This window comes from Gymnodraco acuticeps, unplaced genomic scaffold, assembly GCF_902827175.1.
Source record: "Gymnodraco acuticeps unplaced genomic scaffold, fGymAcu1.1, whole genome shotgun sequence".
Taxonomy (NCBI): Eukaryota; Metazoa; Chordata; class Actinopteri; order Perciformes; family Bathydraconidae; genus Gymnodraco; species Gymnodraco acuticeps.
In genome coordinates this window covers 795,780-815,465 of record NW_022990335.1, presented here as the reverse complement: position 1 = coordinate 815,465, position 19,686 = coordinate 795,780, and the positions used below count along the sequence as shown (strand labels likewise).

The 19,686-nt window shown below is 41.2% G+C and overlaps 3 protein-coding genes across 6 annotated transcripts in view; 1 reads left to right on the top strand and 2 right to left on the bottom strand.

Moving 5' to 3' along the window:
• The window catches only part of srgap1a (SLIT-ROBO Rho GTPase activating protein 1a), a 113,335-nt gene extending 105,522 nt beyond the window's left edge, over window positions 1-7,813 (bottom strand). The window contains exon 1 of one of the 3 annotated variants that reach the window (XM_034223316.1): window positions 7,134-7,813. In XM_034223316.1, the coding sequence (XP_034079207.1) occupies window positions 7,134-7,197 (64 nt within the window). In that variant the 5' untranslated portion in view covers window positions 7,198-7,813. The remainder of the gene's footprint in view (window positions 1-7,133) is intronic. The other 2 variants (XM_034223314.1, XM_034223315.1) reach the window with 2 other exon arrangements.
• Window positions 7,814-8,965: 1,152 nt separating this feature from the next.
• Window positions 8,966-17,424, bottom strand: rxylt1 (ribitol xylosyltransferase 1). Of its 2 annotated transcripts, XM_034223327.1 has the most exons (6): window positions 17,219-17,424; window positions 16,882-17,067; window positions 14,967-15,069; window positions 14,497-14,811; window positions 14,210-14,380; window positions 8,966-10,532 (listed from the first exon to the last, which is right to left on the bottom strand). In XM_034223327.1, exons 1-6 carry the CDS (start codon window positions 17,358-17,360, stop codon window positions 10,130-10,132), a joined length of 1,320 nt encoding a protein of 439 aa, XP_034079218.1. In that variant the 5' UTR covers window positions 17,361-17,424; the 3' UTR covers window positions 8,966-10,129. The 2 variants fall into 2 exon arrangements, with proteins under 2 accessions (XP_034079218.1, XP_034079219.1); XM_034223328.1 differs by lacking the exons at window positions 16,882-17,067; window positions 17,219-17,424 and having other exon boundaries at window positions 14,679-14,811.
• A 195-nt stretch (window positions 17,425-17,619) lies between these two features.
• Window positions 17,620-19,354, top strand: LOC117550794 (cytochrome b-c1 complex subunit Rieske, mitochondrial-like). The gene is made up of 2 exons (XM_034223329.1): window positions 17,620-17,889; window positions 18,633-19,354. The coding sequence occupies exons 1-2, from the start codon at window positions 17,778-17,780 to the stop codon at window positions 19,241-19,243; spliced, it is 723 nt and encodes a 240-aa protein (XP_034079220.1). The 5' UTR covers window positions 17,620-17,777; the 3' UTR covers window positions 19,244-19,354.
• The last annotated feature ends 332 nt before the right edge of the window (window positions 19,355-19,686 follow it).

Genomic DNA, 19,686 nt, shown 5'->3' with positions numbered 1-19,686 from the left:
TTGTAATACACCAACATGGATTAAACGTGTGGTTTTTTCCCCACAATGTTGGGGAAATTAATGGATAAAATGCACGGATTATTATTATTATTATTATTCCCACTCCGATCGGGACACCAGGTCCACCGTTTCCCCGCAGCGAGGCTCCCCCCATTGACAGTTTACGTGGGCTGGGTGCAGTGGCGGACTGACCATCGGGACGAATCCCGATGGGCCGGTACCGAAGTGGGCCGGTCGGATAAGTCACGAGCACATCCCCCATAGGCGGCGCGTGAGGCTCAGGTTTGGGAAGGCTAAATAACTTTTTTTTACCTGGCGTCTATAGAAAAGAGATCAACTCAGTGTGCGGAGTTTAAATCTCTCAAGTCATATTACAGGATAAAGGAAATACAGTTTAAACTGCCGTATGCAGAGAAGACGCCGACGTGTCACACTTATCATTCATATTACATCATCAATCAGATCATCGATCATATAATATCATAATATATCACATATTTCCTTATCTGAGTCAGCTTCTCCAGCCGTATCTGGCCGTGCAACACTTACAGTATCACCAGTGGCGGCGCCAGGGTATGGCTGGGGTAGGCTATAGCCATATCAAGAAATGGCTTAGCCCTACCTTAGCCCGACCATGAAAAATGATGTTAAAGTAAGCATGTTGAAAACACGGATTGCGAAAATCTACAGGTCGTGTCCACAACACACAAACTGATCCTGAAGTGCACGTTACTGACGCAATATGGTTGAGACCATTCGGGCTTATGCTAGAGGGGTGTAAGGAAGGAATAGTCTAATGGCGCGTTTCCACTGCAGCGGGTAGCTCGCTTTAAGCGTGCCGAGCCGTGCGGGGCCCATTTTTGGTTGCGTTTCCACTTGGCCTAGTTTTGGCCCGGGGCTACTTTTTCACCTTTTTTCTGGCCCGACTAAATCGTGGTTCTAGGGCCAGGAACAACCAGGCTGAGTCGGGCTGAGTATGCTAAACTAGAGAGAGAATCGCTGGCAAGGGGGCTACAACTACAACAAGATGAACATATTTGACCGTGATTTAATTGTAATACACGTTTCAAAATGATGCCGAAGTAACAACATACTGATACCGGTTAGTAAAAACCATGAATTAATGCTTTGACAAGTCTGCAGACAGACGGCAGGCGAAAAACCCTTTTAAAATGCGTGTTTTCTAAATGGAGATCGGCTAAGCTAACGTTATATATGCTCCGACCGTCCACACTCACAACAACGGCCTATACAGACATAAATAAACCAGCGACTGTATTCGCCATGACACAGGCAGTCTGTGGTTTGTACTTTGTACAACTTTTGTCTAGTTTCTGAACAGATATGAGGAGCTGTGTGCTCTGAGTGCTAAGAGCTAACGGCGGTGTTGTTTTTCTGGGGCTCTCATTTAAGATGACGTCACGGTTCCGCCTACACTGCGTTACTATAGTAACTGCCCAGTTCCTAAACTGTAATGGAAGCGCAGCATTAAAAGTGAGCCGGGCCTAATAAGGCCTAACCAAACCGAGCGAGGCCTGCAGTGGAAACGCGCCATAAGCAGTGGGGGAGTTTTATACACTAAAGGTGTGAAAATTATCTCGCCGCGGTCAGATCAAAATGCATCCGAATGCAATTTTGAATAGACCTACAGCCAATCAGAGCAACGAAACGTTGGGTCTGCTGCGTCATGCATTACTGATTCACGTTCACAGTGAAAAGTCCCCAAACTCGCGCCGAGTAAATTGCAGACAGACAGCAGAACTTCTAGGATTAATTGTATATTTCGGATGGATAGATTTGTTCTTAAACGCCCTCGCATTGAGGTACAACAAGTCGAACAGGCGCTTTAATGCGACCCTACAAGGATGGCTTTACGGATGTACACAGACTCATATGCATCTCCCTGACTCTGCGCTCTGCTGGCGGCGAACGCAGCTTCTCCTGTCTCCGTCGCATCAAGAATTATCTAAGAAACAGCAGTGGTGATGCACGGAACAGCAACCTGGGCCTGCTGGCTAATGGCTATCAATAAGCAGAGGAGTAGGCACTGGATGTCCAGCGTGTCATTGACATTTTCGCTTCCAACCACAACAACCGGCGGATCGTGCTGCTTTGAGAACGTCAATAGTGAGTTTTGAATATATTTTGTAATAATGGGTCATTTGAAAAAGTGGCCACCTGTTGTGTGCTGTGTCTGTCTCTCTCTGTTTACCTGTGTCTGTGTCTCTCTCCCTCACTCTCTCCCTCTCCGTGTCAATTCTATATGCCAACTTTTCTTGTTTCTGCCGCTGCGTAGCATGTTGCAACAACGTGGAATTAGCAGAATAGGCTATTGTATTGTTTAACTCACACCTGTTGCTCTCGATGTAATTTAGCTGATAAAAGCTAATAAAAGCCTCACGCGTGGCGTTTCACTGTCAATGGGTGCGATCGTGCGATATAGCGTATATGTAATATTACATTAGGCTACAAATACTGACTTGAGCCCCACCACTGTATGGGTTAGCCCTACCATAGACTACCCAACAAAAATACTCTGGCGCCGCCACTGAGTATCACATAATGTATGCAGAAGTATTATTTTTAACACATTATGTTGACGAAACACTTGAGTCAAATGTAATTAAAGTCAGATCCACTCGTGTCTTAGACGTGAACGCGCTCTCAGCTGGTGAGAGAAACCCTGGCTTGATTTACCGAGTTGATAACCAGCGTCGTAGGACCGCTTAGCGAGATCTCGTTTGTTAGTTTGTTGTTGTTAGTTTGTTTGTTACTCAAACATATCCAGGGTATGTTGAACTGGCTTCGTAGTACAGGGCACAGGTGGCTAGCAGCGCTAATGTCAAAGACACAGACATTGCATTATATTTGTATTTTACCAGGATGCAGTGACACAAATATTTACATATTTACATTTACTATCTACAGCACCCGCCGCCCCTGACATCCCCCACTCCCCCCGTTGACAATTTACTAGCGGTACCGAAGTGGGCCGGTCGAGAGTCCCGGGATGATTTTTAGTCCCATTCCACCACTGGCTACATGACCGTATGATCGCCCATATTGACGCACCTAATTCCTAAACTTCTAACAGATACAACATAAACCGATCCTTCAGCCTCATATGAGCTCTCAGACACGTTCAAAATTAAACTGTCATCGCTGTCTGAGCTTGCTGCTGTGTGCGCCATCGTGCGTTTACATGCAGATGCTGGGATCCTGAACGGTGCAGCTGGAGCGCTGTGCCCGCAATGACGTCACACATCATTTGGCGGGACTTGAAGAATCCCCGAGAAGATCCAGGAAATGGTCAACATTGAAGGGCAGATTAATGGTTATCAAAGTACAAATATCCAAAATCAGTTCAGTAACGGGTTTCAAGGGGACAATATTTACTCAAATTGATGGGTTTGGATGATGGGGGAAACTCGTGTCACAGGCTCTTTAAGTACTCTGTAGCATTCCAAGTAGTCTTTTAAACCAAGATGAACCTTTCTAAATTATAAGAAGGCAGTTTCAGCTCACCACATTCTCCACATCATCACAAGCTGAAGTCTGGAGACATGCTGCATTTATTTCACCAAAAATACATGAAAGGCCCATTTATAGCAAAATTACAGATGTGACTCGGTGTGATCCAGATGTGACATCTGGATTGTGTAATGGACACTAATCAACACATACATGTTCATCCCCTGGCTGCCACACAATTGGAAATGAACTTCCGCTATTCCAAATGTAAATAAACTATTGACTTTTAACCACAAGACAAATCCTACTAATTTGAAAGATAACTTGAAACCATACCACCTCAGAGCAGCTTCCTGCCTTTAATCCCCCTGCATACAAACACAAGCAGACCACTCTGTTTGAGTGTGCAGAGGGGCAGGGCTCGGATTTCAAACAGCAGTGGAGGCAGGTCAAAGGGGGCAGCCTTTATGATGATCCGGGAGCGAACCCCTGACAGGGGCTCAAGGGCTCCTGCCATCAGAGCCACGACCCCCAGGCCACAAACAGCAAGCCACAGGCTGACAGCAAACAACACGTTGCCCCAGAGAAAGCACGGCAGCGCTGCTATGCCCTGATCCACCAGTCCACAGAAACAGGGGCCCACAGAGAAAGCCAACATACCCACAACCTTCCTTAGCCTGCTATAAATGACTTGAATTGACTGCAACCGATGTGCACCATAAAGCACAAACAAATTCCACCGTCTTAACCAATCTTCTTAATGTTGTTGTTTTCCCAAAACAAGCTGTGCCTTGATGTAGATGCTGATTTAGGCAAGACAACATTAAATCCCCCTGCTAGAGAGCTCCTTCAATAAAAAGGATAATTTCCTCAAATTGCCAAAATGACATATCCATTTCACTTTATCTGTGGGAGAAAAAAAGGCAGTTTGGATGTACTTAAGAAGTAAATGTCCACTGATGACAAGCCCAGCCTGAGAAGAGTAGTGTTACCATAGTAAACTACATGAAATAGCTCTCATCTACTGACCCGAATAACAATTCCACTCAGCACACTGTTGCTGCTTTGTTAAATATATACACATAAAAATGATGAATCCAAAAAAAAGAGGAAAATGTTGGTTCAAATCTGCGTAACTGCTGGATAACTGGATAATGGCAGACGGCCACAAATCAAAGAGGTTATGTAAGAACAGCATAAAACCGGCTGCCAGTTATTTGATGAAATATTGTGAGAATTAAAAACAAATGTTCCAACTGTGAGACAGAGAAGATGCAAGCCAAAGGATCAAACATGAGCTCCGGCTGCTTGTTGTTCTACTTCTTGAGTAATCAATGCCTGCTCACCAGAATCTGCCTCTGGCTATCAGCTACACTGCAGATGTGAACCGGCTCATTATCACTGCAAACTCTTAGCTCATAAGACGCTTTACAGCTGCAAATCAGGAGCTGCTCGAAGTCATGATACTTAATGTTGTCTGAATGCATTTTCTTCCACTGATAACTATTCATATTCTAACAAGCCTGGCAGACATTTTTCCAGAATAATCAGAGTCTGCATCTGCAGGAGACATCTGACCTACTAAAGACTCTCATTACCATGCTTGACAACAAGCGTAAAGTTAGTAGAGATGATACAGTAGGTCTGAATATGCTGCGTGTGAAAATATGTAACATGAGGTCCCTTAATGGTTCATTTCAGTGAGTTGAGTTTGTATAAATGCAGAAAAAGGTTAATAGGTTTTGAATTAGGGCTGCAACTAAAACAACGTTCATTACTGATTAATCATCAGATTATTTTCTAGATTCATCAATTAATTATTTGGTCTACTCTATATAATGTCAGAGGCTATAGTGATGTGTTCAAATGTCTTGATCTCTTGAACCCAAAGATATTCAGATTACTATATATAAAATACAGAAAAGCAGAAACATATTTATTTAAGAAGTTGAAAACACAATTGTCTGACATTGTTGCCATATCAACAACAATAACTTAAATGATTAAGAGATACAAAAAACGATGATGATTGGATGTCGATTGATGTATTGTTGTAGCTCTTTTGTCAATGCGTATTGCAACACATAGGATGATTCTTACACAACCACAAACATGTCTAAAGCCAAAATAATTAATTGAATGATTGGAAATAAACCAACTCCCAAATGTAATACCCGCAAGCTATTTGCAATGCAAACCTATCAGTACATTATGCAAATAGCTACGTGTGAGAATATTTACAATGCACGATAACAAGCCCCTGCCATTACCCTCGGAATTAAATTCTGCCTTTCTAACAAAACAATACACCTCAGTAGGGGTTTCGGAGTCTCCAGTGGACCTGTCTAGCAACAGCTATTCTCAGAAGCATCAGGTTGTTGTTATTACCCCGCTGGGTTCTGTAAATGGGAGGCTTCGTCATCTCTTGTTCAGCATCCCCCTATGACTCTGCATCATCTTCTATCATTGGCTGAAACCCCTTAGTCATCCTCACAGGGGGGAGGAATGAACATTCCTCAAAAATGAGAGCTTGTGCTCAACCACATGCAATTTTGTAATTCCTCAAGAAGCACTGGTGCCTTCTCTTTCATACCCCCCGACCCCCGCTAACCTTCCCCCTTCCTTTGGATTTAAGGCTGTGTACGGGGACGTGAATAGGTGGTATTTCAGCATGCTAACAGGCACTGAAGAACAGAGCTTGTTGGCTGGGGGCCAAGTCCCCATGGTTACCTTGAAGCAGCGACTGCTTCTTTCCTGAGCTGGGCTATCTTGGAATAAACTATCTCTGCTCTGCATGCATGAGGGTTTTAAAGGAGACAAGATATAGGTCCCTAGTGCACCTTCCATCACCCAAACATTGCAGTTTTATGCTTGGGAATCTGGCTGATGACTTTGAATGGAAAACACAACAGAGTGCATAGAATAGTAATAAATGACCAATCCCAAACAACCAGTTCTTCTGATGTGGCCCCTGAGCAACAATCTTTAAAGACAGGTCCTAACGTGTGCTCTTCCTGTGTTTGGGTGCATAATCATGCTATAATGCCGTGGGAACATATCAGTAAAGATCCTCACACCAACTCTGATAGTAACAGGTTGTTAAACACGTCATCATAATAAAATGCACTAGACCAAGAAGTAGTAGTAAAGGGTGTCTCAGAAGATTAAGATTGAAACATGATTGCACAAACAACCTGAACATAACAGATCACTTGATAAGTTATATCTGTGGAAGATAAGGATCTGTTCAATGGTGAATCTGCTGAGCACTTCCATTGGTTTTTCACATGCAAAACTGCCAAACAAAAGGATTAATAGCCACTTCTGAATGCAATTACCAGTCTTTTTATTTAGCTAATGAAGTTCACACTGCTGGTATACATGGTAGGTTATACCAGGCCTGTAAGATTTGTATACACAACTAAGTTATGTGAAGATTAAATGTCCTGGTTAGACATGTGATAGTTTGCCTTGCAGAAAACAGCAATGGGTCTTATTTTGAAACTTTTAGAATGTAACAGACCTCATTACTAGCTGTAATACTATGGGCTGTATGAAATAGGCTGTGGCTCTTATGCAGGTAGTGGTGAACTAACGTTAGCCTGCTCCCAAAATCAGTCTTCCAGTGGCTCCGAGCATTTCCCAGCCAAACACCCACTTACCTTTGACTTGACTCTCGTAATCCGCGATGATCTCTTTATCCTTTTTGAACCTCTGCGAAGACATTTTCTGTCTTCTTTTCTCCGAAGCTTGTTGTAAACTTATTGTAAGAAAAAAAAACGGTTTGTCAACAAGCGGAATCCTACAGCAGCCGACGCATCCCACACAGGTCGAGAAAAATGAACGCGGGTGGGAGAAAAGAGGCGCGATACAAAATTACACTGGAAAATATTTAAGTTTGCGACAAGCTCGACCTAAAGCAGCAAGAAGAAGACGATTAGTTCTTCATTGTTCCTTTCCCCCCTGGATATACAGCGGTGTAAATGCGCAATGCTGCTCCAACCAATGATTCCCCTCAAGTAACAGAGCAGTCGGCGGATCAACAGGACTGCTGCCACCACACAAGAAGAAAAAACAATCACGCAAGTTTCTCCGTGGCGGCTTTTCACTGCTCTAGGTAAAGTAGTGCCGTCCAGAGGGCTTTAAAGTCGGTCTGAACCGTGAGCGTGTGTGCTTTTTGGTAGTGGTTTTCCAGTTTTGGGACCCACACACACACACACTTCCCCCCTTGCTCGCTCTCCCTCGACGGTTTCTCCCCAGCTCCCAGCAGGCTCAGAGGCAGACAAGGCAGGCCGACTGCAGCACTCCGCAGCTGGAGCCAGGCAGCGACAGGAGGGAGGGACATGCTCACAGACAGCTAGTGGACACCCGCGGACTCACAGCCCTGCTCGCGGAGTTGAAGGCGGTTTTTTATTTGACCAGATTAGTCAGCAGAAAATTACATTCAGTGTAACGAATGGCTTGTAATGTGTAGGTTGCTTTTCCTACTTATCGTTTTTAATAAAATAACACACGTTTCATTTCTTAACAATTAGCCATGCATTTTCACTAAATTCACATTCATAGATATGTTTAATTTGAACAAAATGTAAATGCTACTTTGCACCCATGCACTTTCTGCTAACATTTAGGACAGAAGCACTTTATCCTATTTAACTCTAAAAATATACATCCTCCTTACTAGGGATTTGTATTTGGTTTGTATTGTTCCATTTTTCTGTTGTTTCTGTGCTCAGCTGTCAAATGTAATCTAGTGGGACTTTAAAGAGGAACAGAACTGAACTCATAACGTAAAGGAATTCAAATTACCTTTACACCATTAATTTACTCTTACAACTAACAATTTATGTTCTTAGATTGTTTATGGTTTCACCACCATTAACCAAAGCAAATACCTTGTATGTAAACGTACCTGGCAATAAACAAATCCAAAATAAGATCCCATACAGACTTTTATTTATTTTTTCAGCTATTTGTAGGCTCACAGCTGCAGTGCATATTTCCAACTACACCCATGCACTCATAGAGGAGTTATCTAAAGTAATTTATGGTGGTAATGTGTTTTACATGTATGTTTTTGTTAAGAAGTTATTAATTGAACAAAAAACAATGTTTTCTAATATTAGTGGGGGCCTGTTTTCCAAGCTACTTCCATTCCCTCATATATAATTAGACTAAAGTAGATAATGAAGGTAATAAAGCATATATTTATAGTGTTGAGAATGTATTTGTTGAATGTTGCAAAATACAACAAGTAGTCAAATAGATAGTAAGTACATTGTCTACGTTTAATTGTGAAGATAGCAGCATGCTTGTGCGCCATTGTATTTCTTGATCTCTGTTGATGTAGTTTACTCAAGTGTTCCCCTTTTTTTTTTAATATTTCAAAATACTTTTGCTCTACATTACAATTGAAATCATTGTAGCCTCTGAAAATAAAATGGCCCACAGTGCCATCTGTAGGGGAAATAAAACCACAGGACAAGCACATCCACTTCTTTCTCTTCGGGATAACACTCAATTTTTATTTTCTTGCACTGTCTAAAAAACATGCGTTGCACCAATTAAATAAATAGAACACAAAATAAATAATGTTGTTATGTTTTGACCAGAAAGAAGTCACATGCCACAGCAAACAACATCCATATTTTAGTCGCTCACAATTAGGGCTGGACGATATGGCAAAAACCTTCCATCACAATATGGGTCATTTCATATCTGATAACAATATACATGATAACACGTATCTGGTAATTCAATAAATAAATAAATGAATAGTTATATAAAATAAAACGTGGTTCCTTATGTAATTAAGACAGTTAGTGCAAAAAAATAAATAAAAATGGTCACAAGTTAAATAAAATAAATAACAAAAAAATATATTTCCAACTATAGACCCATGTAAACATCCATGGCACAAATTCAGAGTACTCAAATAAAGACAATAGCTTGATTTATCTGGAGCTTGTTGTTATTATTATTATTATTATTAAACTGAGTGGTAAAGTGTAATATAAAAACAAATCCTCAATCTTCAAAGGATATCAGCCAAAATATTTCATATCAGATTTTCGGATCATTTTGAGTTAGTATGTGCTTGTTATCAATATAGACTACGACATTCCGTATCACAATATCTGATACAACACGATATAAAGGATTTCATCACAACATGATTCTATTGAAAGACGATGAATGATTATATTGAATAATCGCCCAGCCCTACTCACATTACAAAAATAATAACTCTAAAAACAAGGCATAATCATTTCATTCTACTCCAAAGAAGTGTTTCTTAAAAATCACAATATTAAATGCATACAAACAGATATAAAACATGGTTGAAATGGTATACGGACAAAATGCAAAGGCAGTTTAAGATTTAGTGTTTCTAAATGCCTGGGCATTCCTCCATTGTAAACATTAAGATGATAAATAAACCCAAACAAAGTCATGGAGCCCTTTACCAACTGGCAGCTTTACAATATACATAAATGTTTTTTTATAATAACCCTGACAGGAATATACCACGGAACATCATCAGGTTCACAAAGCCAGTAGTATGTCACATATCTCCACAGACCACAAAATAAGTTAAACCAATATCAAACATCTACCCCTGTATATCTTTTGAAATGTTGTTAGTTGAGCACCACAGTCAGACGTTTTTGAAGAAATTCTCCTCTAGGACTTCAGTGAACCTCTCCTTCATCTGCTGACGGAAGCCGGCGTACCACTCCAGCAGCCTCCTCCTGCGGTCCACCCTCTGCTCCTGGCTCATCCCCCGCTCCCTCTCTAAGATGGCAGCTAGTTCTTTCCAGTCACTGATGAAGATGAAGGGGGCTCCTGCAGCTTTGAGCAGTCGCAGAGGAGAGCTGGACCCGGCAGCACAGCTCCCAGGTGTCAGAACATCCTCCACCACAGGCACGGAGCCATAGGAGCAGGCCTCGTAGATGCGGTAGCACTCTGAGTTGATTCCGACTGGGCAGAGTGTGAGCTCGCTCTGGACCAGAGCGGTCTGATACTGTCTCAGACTGTCTGCTGTCTCCTGAGGTAGCCACCTGAGGAAAGGAATATATTTAATAATCAGTAATCTGCAATAATGTTCCAATGAGATGATTCATATAGTATACATATTACCTCAACTATTTGTTGAAAAATGTATGAAATGCCCTAAGGCAGGGGTTCTCCAACTTTTTGTTTCTGCGGACCACTATTTATCATCAAGGAGTTTCGCGGACCACCTCATATGCAAACCGTAAAAATAAGTACATATAAACGTAGTGTTAAAACGCAGATATTTTTTTATAGTTAATTATAGACAATCAAAAGTAAATTGAAGCCTATCTGATACTTTTGTTGCACATGTGACCGGTGTCTGTCTGTGTATGTTTCTCAAAGAGGACGGCGGACAACTTGTTTTTTTCTTTTGGTCCTTGACCATATATTCAAATCTGCATACACTCATAGAACACAACAGCTGCATCAGTGAACATGAACTGCAGCTTCAGCTCTTTCAACATCCGATTGTATCCGTGTACAATAAGGAAATAATAAATAAAATAACAGATTTTGTGCAATTATAGGCTAATTAAACTCAAAACAACGCACACGCACAGCAAGTCCATTTTATTCAGCTTTTTTCCACGGACCACCTGCAGTACCTCCGCGGAAGTTTGAGAACCGCTGCCCGAAGGCATAAAAATGAAGCTACCAATAACATCATGATTCTGCAACAATATAACTAAAGCAAAAATAATCTCAAGTACCACAGGTGTGGGAAAAATCACAGTGCTGGTGTGGGTAGTGAGCTAGTTAAAGTATATAATACATTTCTAATGTAAGTGATGGTGGACAAAATCCTCCTACCTATTTGTATGAAAAGTAGTGCATCTAAAGATCAGTTTAACAATAAAAGGCCTAACTTGGTCAGCTTCTGTGATGTCTAATTTGAACTAATAGAATGTGATATCAAGAGGCGAGGCCACCCTCCCTTTCCGGTGGAACTCCATGGGACCTTATTTCGGAAAAATGATGTATTGAAGTCAATGGCGAGAGAAAAGTTATCTTTCGATCACGTTTGAATTGTGCAACTAATTACATATATGATGTTTGTCAATGTAAAAGATAAATTTGCAAGTAAAAAAAAAAATGTTTCGCCCTAAAACTGTGAAGTAAGACTTTATTTGGGTGAAACCGCTCAATGAACTTCATCTCTGGTCTCGCACAACAACACACGTTACCAAGATGGCCGTCACTACTGTCTTGCCAAAAAAGGGATTGACTACCCTCACTATCACCACAATGAAACACGTCCGGAAGAATGTCATGCAAAGCTGCCTGCCTTCCTTCGATTCTCCCTGAACTGCCTGATCTTTTTAATGTTCAATGTTAACCATTTGTGCAGATAGCATGAAGTAGAAAAGATCGCCGATGCTAATGTAGCGGTTGCATTTCTCCCCCGGGCTTAAACGGTGTATTATAGAATGATCACACCGGTGTGACAGTACTCTTCAAAGGGTTCACGAAATATGACTACTACTCTTACTGTACATTTTTGGGTTACTTAAAGAGCCTATGACAGCCTCCCAACAACTGTTGTGCAATGAAATATTGGGCTACTAGTAATCTCGAACCGTCAGTTTAAAAAAGAAGGAACGATACCGTTCCGATAAATATCAATAATTTCGAACATCGCGGGGAAATTCCTTCGACTAATTTTGAAGTTTTGGGGGAAGCCGGAAGTGACGTCAATGCGGGAACGCTTCACTGTGCGGCGAGAGAGCCAAACACGGACAAAGTGTGTTGTCATGCGTAGAAATGGTGAATTACTGAGTTTAGGCACGTTAATAACGTTTTAATGAAGTTGACTACAGTATATTCATATTTGTCAGTGCTTTCATGTCAATTCGGCGAACATAAACATAAATGATCGTGGTGAAGATGATGATTACATTAGGATTAAAAATCGGTAGTGAGAGCTGCTGAATTTCCTCCCGTAGGATGTGATATAAAAACAAATCGATTATTTTGTAGTTGTAAACTCAATTGGATGAAACTACATTTATTAGTGCTTTCATGTAAATTCGGCGAACATATGATAGATTAAATGATCGTGAGGATGATGATTTAAAAATCGTTTGTTTGAGCCGGTCTGCATTTCCTGATGAGAAAACAAACCGATGCTTTCTGTAGTTGTAGTACACCAACATGGATTAAACGTGTGTTTTTTTTACCACAATGTTGGGGAAATTAATGGATAAAATGTACGGATTATTATTATTATTATTATTCCCACTCCGATCGGGACACTAGGTCCACCGTTTCCCCGCAGCGAGGCTCCCCCCGTTGACAGTTTACGTGGGCTGGGCTGGGTGCAGTGGCGGACTGGCCATCGGGACGAATCCCGATGGGCCGGGAACCGAAGTGGGCCGGTCGGATAAGTCACTAGCACATCCCCCACTCCCCCCGTTGACAATTTACTAGCGGTACCGAAGTGGGCCGGTCGAGAGTCCCGGGATGATTTTTAGTCCCATTCCACCACTGGCTACATGATCGACAGCTGGAACAGAAACCACCAAATACAAAAAAATAATTCAGATCCAGTTGTCATGACTCCACCGGAGGGATTCCCCGATAATTTCTTAGAGTTTCTCATCAAGGGGGTCCCCGGTACAAACACACTGCCTGAGGAAGGTTAGGCTATGTGTATTTATTTTTACATTAACCACTTATTTATTTATTTTGGTGACGATCCGACCTCCATGCTGCTACTCTGGTTCAAACTGCATCCACCAAACAATATTTATCTCGACCTCCCCAAAATAACCAAAATCTGACACGGTGTGAGATATCTTTTTTAGCTGTTCTGTAGTCATTTCCTGCTATCTTCTTCATGCAGTCAGTCAAAATGAATGAATGAATGAGCGTTTCTTGGACTATTTATAGGCAAATATGGGCGTTACATGAAGCGCGCAAAAGCTGCACCGCATTTCGAGTCGGTTGTGATTTATAAAGGGAAACCGGCGTAGGAAGTGCCGTACGCACTTTCCTCGCCGGTACGCAATGTTTTGTGAATCGGAAAATGTCGAAACATTTCTGTACCTATTTTTTTTACTACGTAAGCAACCTTCGCACGTGAATCCTTATAAATGAGGCCCCTGGTCCTTTCATCAGACGGGAAGCGAAAGAACGAGCAAGTCGACCCATTGCTGGTATGATTACAACCTGGTACTAAGCACACAGGCATCTTGTTAAAGTTAGCTTATCTTAGCTATCTCTTATATTTAGTGGAGGAAAACAATTATAACATTGCTTACGAGACTCTGGGATTTGTAGTCTTTCTAGTTGCGTATTTTTCATAGTCTTATATTTCAACAGTTTTACGACAAACTGTGACTTTTTGACATGGAAATGATTTTTTTAAGATTGACAAACATCATATGTGTAATTCGTGGCACAATTCAAACGGGATCGAAAGATGAGTTTTCTCTCCCCATTTACTTCAATACATAATTTTTCCGAAACAAGGTCCCATGGGTCGGAAGTAGATGGGCGGGACTTCGCCTCTCTATATCTGAAATGTATTATAGTTGAATTTCACCACATAATATCTTGACACTAATTTGAGAGCACTTCATTTTATGTCAATGTGAGAAACCCAATGACTGCTGACTTGAATCTGAATTATGTATGTATGTAATGTAATATTAAAGATTGGTCCGGAGCAATGACTTACTTCTCCCTGGCATTGGTGATGCATTCCTCTTCCAGACCAGATTTTTTCAGCACCTGCATGAGAGTTTCCCTGGAGGAATTTTTGTAAACAGTTCCCAAGAAATTACAGAGGTATGGCCTGTTAGAGGTAATCAGTTGGGCATTCGGCCTAATCATAGGAAACTGCCTGTACCTGGGAAGAGAAAAGAAAAAAAGAGTTAGACAACGTTTTTCAATAAAAAGACAACATACAATGTTATGTACTGATATGTAGCCTTGAACATGTAGGACTATTAAGAGATGACCTACGTGGCGACACCCAGAGGCCACTGGAACACATCCTTGTCATTAACCCAGGGGCTGTCGTACACTACAAACAGCAGGTCCACAAAGCCACCGTTCCTCTTTAAGTAAGGGCCAATGAAGTCGTTGTGGCAGTGCTCATTGCCCAGCAGGACCACGGCCACATGTGACACTGTGCGGGACTTTACCAGAGCTTGGACATGCTCCAGCCACCGCGTGGAATAAGACACCTTCTGCGGCTCACGGCCATTCAGAACCAGAACCAGGCTGTTCATATCCAGAGGGACATGACCCTGGACCACAGCAGGACCAGTGTAGAAACTAAAGATGGAAAAGCAACAGGGGAAGGAGAACATATCAGAATGATGGTGCTGTTTTATTATGTAGTTATTATATGATGGGGTGTTTTTCACAGATGCCAACAAGTAGACTTTATCGTATGGCATTTTTTAAGCAGTCAATATTTTTCCTGTTACCTGAAATCGATCTTTCCTGACTGCAACTCTCCCTCTCTCCATTGTGCGACCTTGTCAGTAGGGTTGAGGGGTCCCTCTAAAATATGTTCCCAGAGATAAATGCCTGAGGACAAAAGAATGGGACATTGGAATTTGAGTTCAAATGTTAACATGTACAGTGCCATTATGTTGTACCTCTATCAGGCTTCCACAGCAGGGTACATATCAAATGCATGTAATTTGTATATACAACTACATCTTGTGTGAACATAGTATTATCAGGTGTATACAGTACACAGTACCTACTAATGCCAATTGAGCCAAGCAGCAAAGTGGAGGGTACCATTATCAATCCAAAAGATAAATAGATCCCAGTTGTTTTTCTCCAAGATGTTGTTTCAAGTAAGCAGTGGCGGCGCCAGAGTATTTTTTTTGGGTAATCTATGGTAGGGCTAACCCATACAGTGGTGGGGCTCAAGTCAGTATTTGCAATGTAATTACTTACACGCTATATTTCCCCACTTGACAGTGAAACGCCACGTGTGAGGTTTAGATTATTTCCCTGTCTCAATCAAAATGGACCTGTATGAAATAAAACGGCACATTTGTCTTGTAGTAAATAAAAAGGGATCACTGAATGTGACGTATGATAGTACACGTTGAAGATCCAATGGGGATACTGAATGGCGGTTCCGATTGATCTCAATCAGTAATGCATGACGCAGACCCAACGTTTCGTTGCTCTGATTGGCTGTAGGTCTATTCTTTTATCCATGTATTTTTTCTTTTAATGTTTATTTTATTATCTTTTTAATGACTGATTTTAAATGCCATTTTCTTAATGTCTTTTGTTTTTTGTAAAGCACTTTGAATTGCCTTGTGTTGAAAGGTGCTATATAAATAAACTTGCCTTGCCTATTCAAATTGCATTCGGAGGCATTTTGATCTGACCGCGGCCGCGCTGATATTATAACGCCAGAGAATTTCCACACCTTTAGTGTATAAAGCTCCCCACTACTTAGACTATTCCTTGTACCCCTCTTCTAGCATAACCCCGAATGGTCTCAACTATATTGCATCAGTAACGTGCACTTGTTGTTACAGCAGGATCAGTTTGTGTGTTGTGGACACGACCCGTATATTTTTGCAAGCCGTGTTCTCAACATTTAGCATTTTGCTTATTATTTAATTTAATTTGCTTACTTTAACATCATTTTTCATGGTGGGGCTGAGGTGGGGCTAAGCAATTTCTTGGTATGGCTGTAGCCTACCCCAGCCATACCCTGGCGCCGCCACTGCAAATAAGTATTATGAGCTGGAGACTTTTTCTAAACACTTTTGAGATATAGTTGCATATGGTGTTTGTTCCTATGATATGTGCCTGATAGTAGCCTTTTTAATTCTGGACCTCAGGAAACTACATTTGTTTAAAACTATTTTATTTAGTTTAAAAGCACAACCACAAATGAAAATACAATACAATGTTCTTTTCAATACAAACATTGTTGCCTTCGTCATCAAAGGTGTTCCTGCCCTCTGCAATTCCCCTACAACTGTGATGTAATAATAACATTTAGATTTTCAGATATTTAATACATACATTCACTAAATATACCTATGAGTTTAATACATTTCAATGATGTATGCAGAGGTTCTGTATTTATATCACTCCATCTTCAGTGAAGAATACAGTTCTGTGCCACTGTATCATTCTATATAATAAAAACATACCTTGATATAAAGCTAAATAAACAAATCAAATCACCAATCACAGGAATGACGAACTTTTTTAGCTGTGATCTAATTCAAAATAAAGTAAAACTAAATCCATAGTGCAAAACGACATTCATAGTGCATCTATCTAGTGATGTACTACACCAACACATATCTTCTCCTCAGGCTGTGATTGATGACATCTGATAATACCACGACCTACCTATAGCAGCTTTGCCCCAGATTTGTACCCTGTATCTTGTGGCTTTGTTCTTGTCAATGCGGGCCAGGTGTTGTTTGAAGGCCTCCCTCTTCTTGGTCAAAGCAGAGTTGTAGTCCACCTGTTCGTCCTCCCACGGATTCCAATCACGCGCTAGAAATGGAGCTCCACCACCATCTTTGACACCACCTGCAAATACAACAAACAGTTTCCATTTACTGTATTGGCACTCATTTTCTATTTCCAAAATAAAATAGAAACGAGTTTCATTGTGAAAAACGCAGGCCGCTTATTTGGAATCGGGGCTAGGTGACGGCTGCGCTAGCTAACGTGAATTTACCCGAGACTGTCTCTTTCTTCACCACCCGGTGAACACGGGAGATTACTTTGGTGCTGAAGAAGACATTGTATGCAGCATACAGTGAAAATGCCACATACGCAAAAATGATTAGTAGAAAAAGTTTTCTTTTTGGTATTTTCATTTTTCTTTTCTTTTTTTATTTGTCTCAGGTTACCATTGTGTAGCTACTCTCCATATTTTGTGAGAGGACCCTTGTTTACATCACAAGGACCTCTGACAGCTGAATTAGAAAATGCCTGTGCTAAAATAAGCCGTTATTTAAATTAATGAACGGTTTCTACTGTTTTAAATTAACTATTACAAAATATAAACACAGAATATATATCAATTGTAATTTAAGTATGAAAGAACACCCATAAAACAATGTCATAACCCGAGAAAAACGAAAGGCACGCTTCGGTCAGACCGTACGTACTGCGGAACCTTGTATAGGCGGAGCGGGTTTCTGGTAAAGCAGATCAGGGAGGTGCACGTAAAGATTTGTACACGCAAGGTCGTGTCCCCCGCGCCGGTTTCGAGGTATCTTTTTTGGGCAAAGATGATGTCCATAGCTGCCCGTTCCGGGGCTATTACCCCGTACATGCAGGCGACAAAACAAACAGTTAAAAGCCTGTTGTCCCCGGGAGTAAAGACCTTGGTGCCTGCTGCTGGTAAGGCCAAGAGAAGGACGTGTGTGTCTGCTAACAGTGAAAGTGATATTGAGCTGCTTGCTGTAACGCTACCTTAACATACACAATGTTTTTAAATAATTTGTTAATATATTCATGATAGACAACGTGTGAATTGTTTGTATCATTTTGTACCTTTTTGGTGTGCAACTAACACTACTACATACAACTTGCAGTGGTTAGCTTGAAATAGCCGGTGTCATAACTGACATATCAAACCTTACCGGGGGTCAACAATAGATAAGAAGTCTGAGGTATATAAATATACACTTGTGATATGTAAACACCTCAAAACACATTGCTGTGGTCCAGTTTCTGCATTTACATGTCTGATGTTGTTTTGATTTGTGTTATGCAACTATCAAAGTTGGACTATGTAAATATTTGTAGCAGCTATATTGTGAGGTTGTTATCTAATATACATGGGGAAAACATACAAATTCGTATGTACACTTTTATATTGTTATAAATAGTTTGTCTCGTTTCTATAATCAATAATGACTAATGTTTATGGATACAATAATTACATCTGTATTAATTTAATCAAAAGTAGGAATTTATCACCATGATAAAAGTTAAGATGGATAATAAAATGTCCCTGTCACATGAATGCACCAGAAATGACTGTTTTTTAAAATGTATTTTATTATTTTGTTAGATACTGAATCAATTTTCCAATATGCTGCTCATATCTTTAAACACTGCATTTTATGTCTCATTTTCAGCTCCAGGAGGGGTCCGCCTCTCCCACACAGATATCAAGATTCCTGACTTCACGGACTACCGCCGCCCAGAGGTTACCGACCCCAACAAGTCCTCCCAGGGGAGCAGTGAGGGAAGAAGGACCTTCTCTTACCTTGTCACCGGAGCGGCCACCGTCGTTGGCGTGTATGCCGCGAAGACGGTGGTCAGCCAGTTCGTCTCCTCGATGAGTGCATCAGCAGATGTCCTGGCCTTGTCCCAGATTCAGGTTAAGCTCGGTGACATCCCCGAAGGCAAGAACGTGACCTTCAAGTGGAGAGGAAAGCCCCTGTTTGTCCGTCACCGCACAGAGAAGGAAATCGCCGCAGAGGAGGCTGTGAACATCGCAGAGCTGCGTGACCCCCAGCACGACAATGAGAGAGTGCAGAAACCCCGCTGGGTCATCGTCCTCGGGGTGTGCACGCATCTGGGCTGTGTGCCCATCGCCAACGCAGGAGACTACGGAGGCTACTACTGTCCTTGCCATGGCTCCCACTACGATGCTTCAGGAAGAATAAGAAAGGGACCCGCTCCTCTTAACCTGGAAGTTCCCTTCTATGAATTCCCTGATGAGGACACAGTGGTGGTGGGATAAATACTGGAGCTCTGTCCGAGTTCCTCTCTGTAATATGTATTTTTTGATGCTTTTAAGAGGTAGGGGTGAAATAATGTGTATTTACTAATAAAGACATATTTCCAAACTCTATGATTGAGTTCTTGCGTATGTTATGTAAAAAGTAAGTTTTTTCTGCATCATTTAGCTTGATCACTTTTTTACATCAGGATCAATTCACTTCAATTCAAACTGCATTTAATATTTAGCCAATACAATTATTCAACACAAAAAGTGACAAAGTTACAGAAAGCTCTGTGGAAAAAGTCAAGCTCTAAAACAAATATCAGACAAAATAAAATGAATAATAACTTTTTTTGAATTGGCTTTCTTTACCTTCATTTTCTCATGTGGTGGTTGGGGCCAGTTTCATAGCTAAATAAAGCTGAGTTGTCAGTATTTATACACACATAAAAGAGACCCGG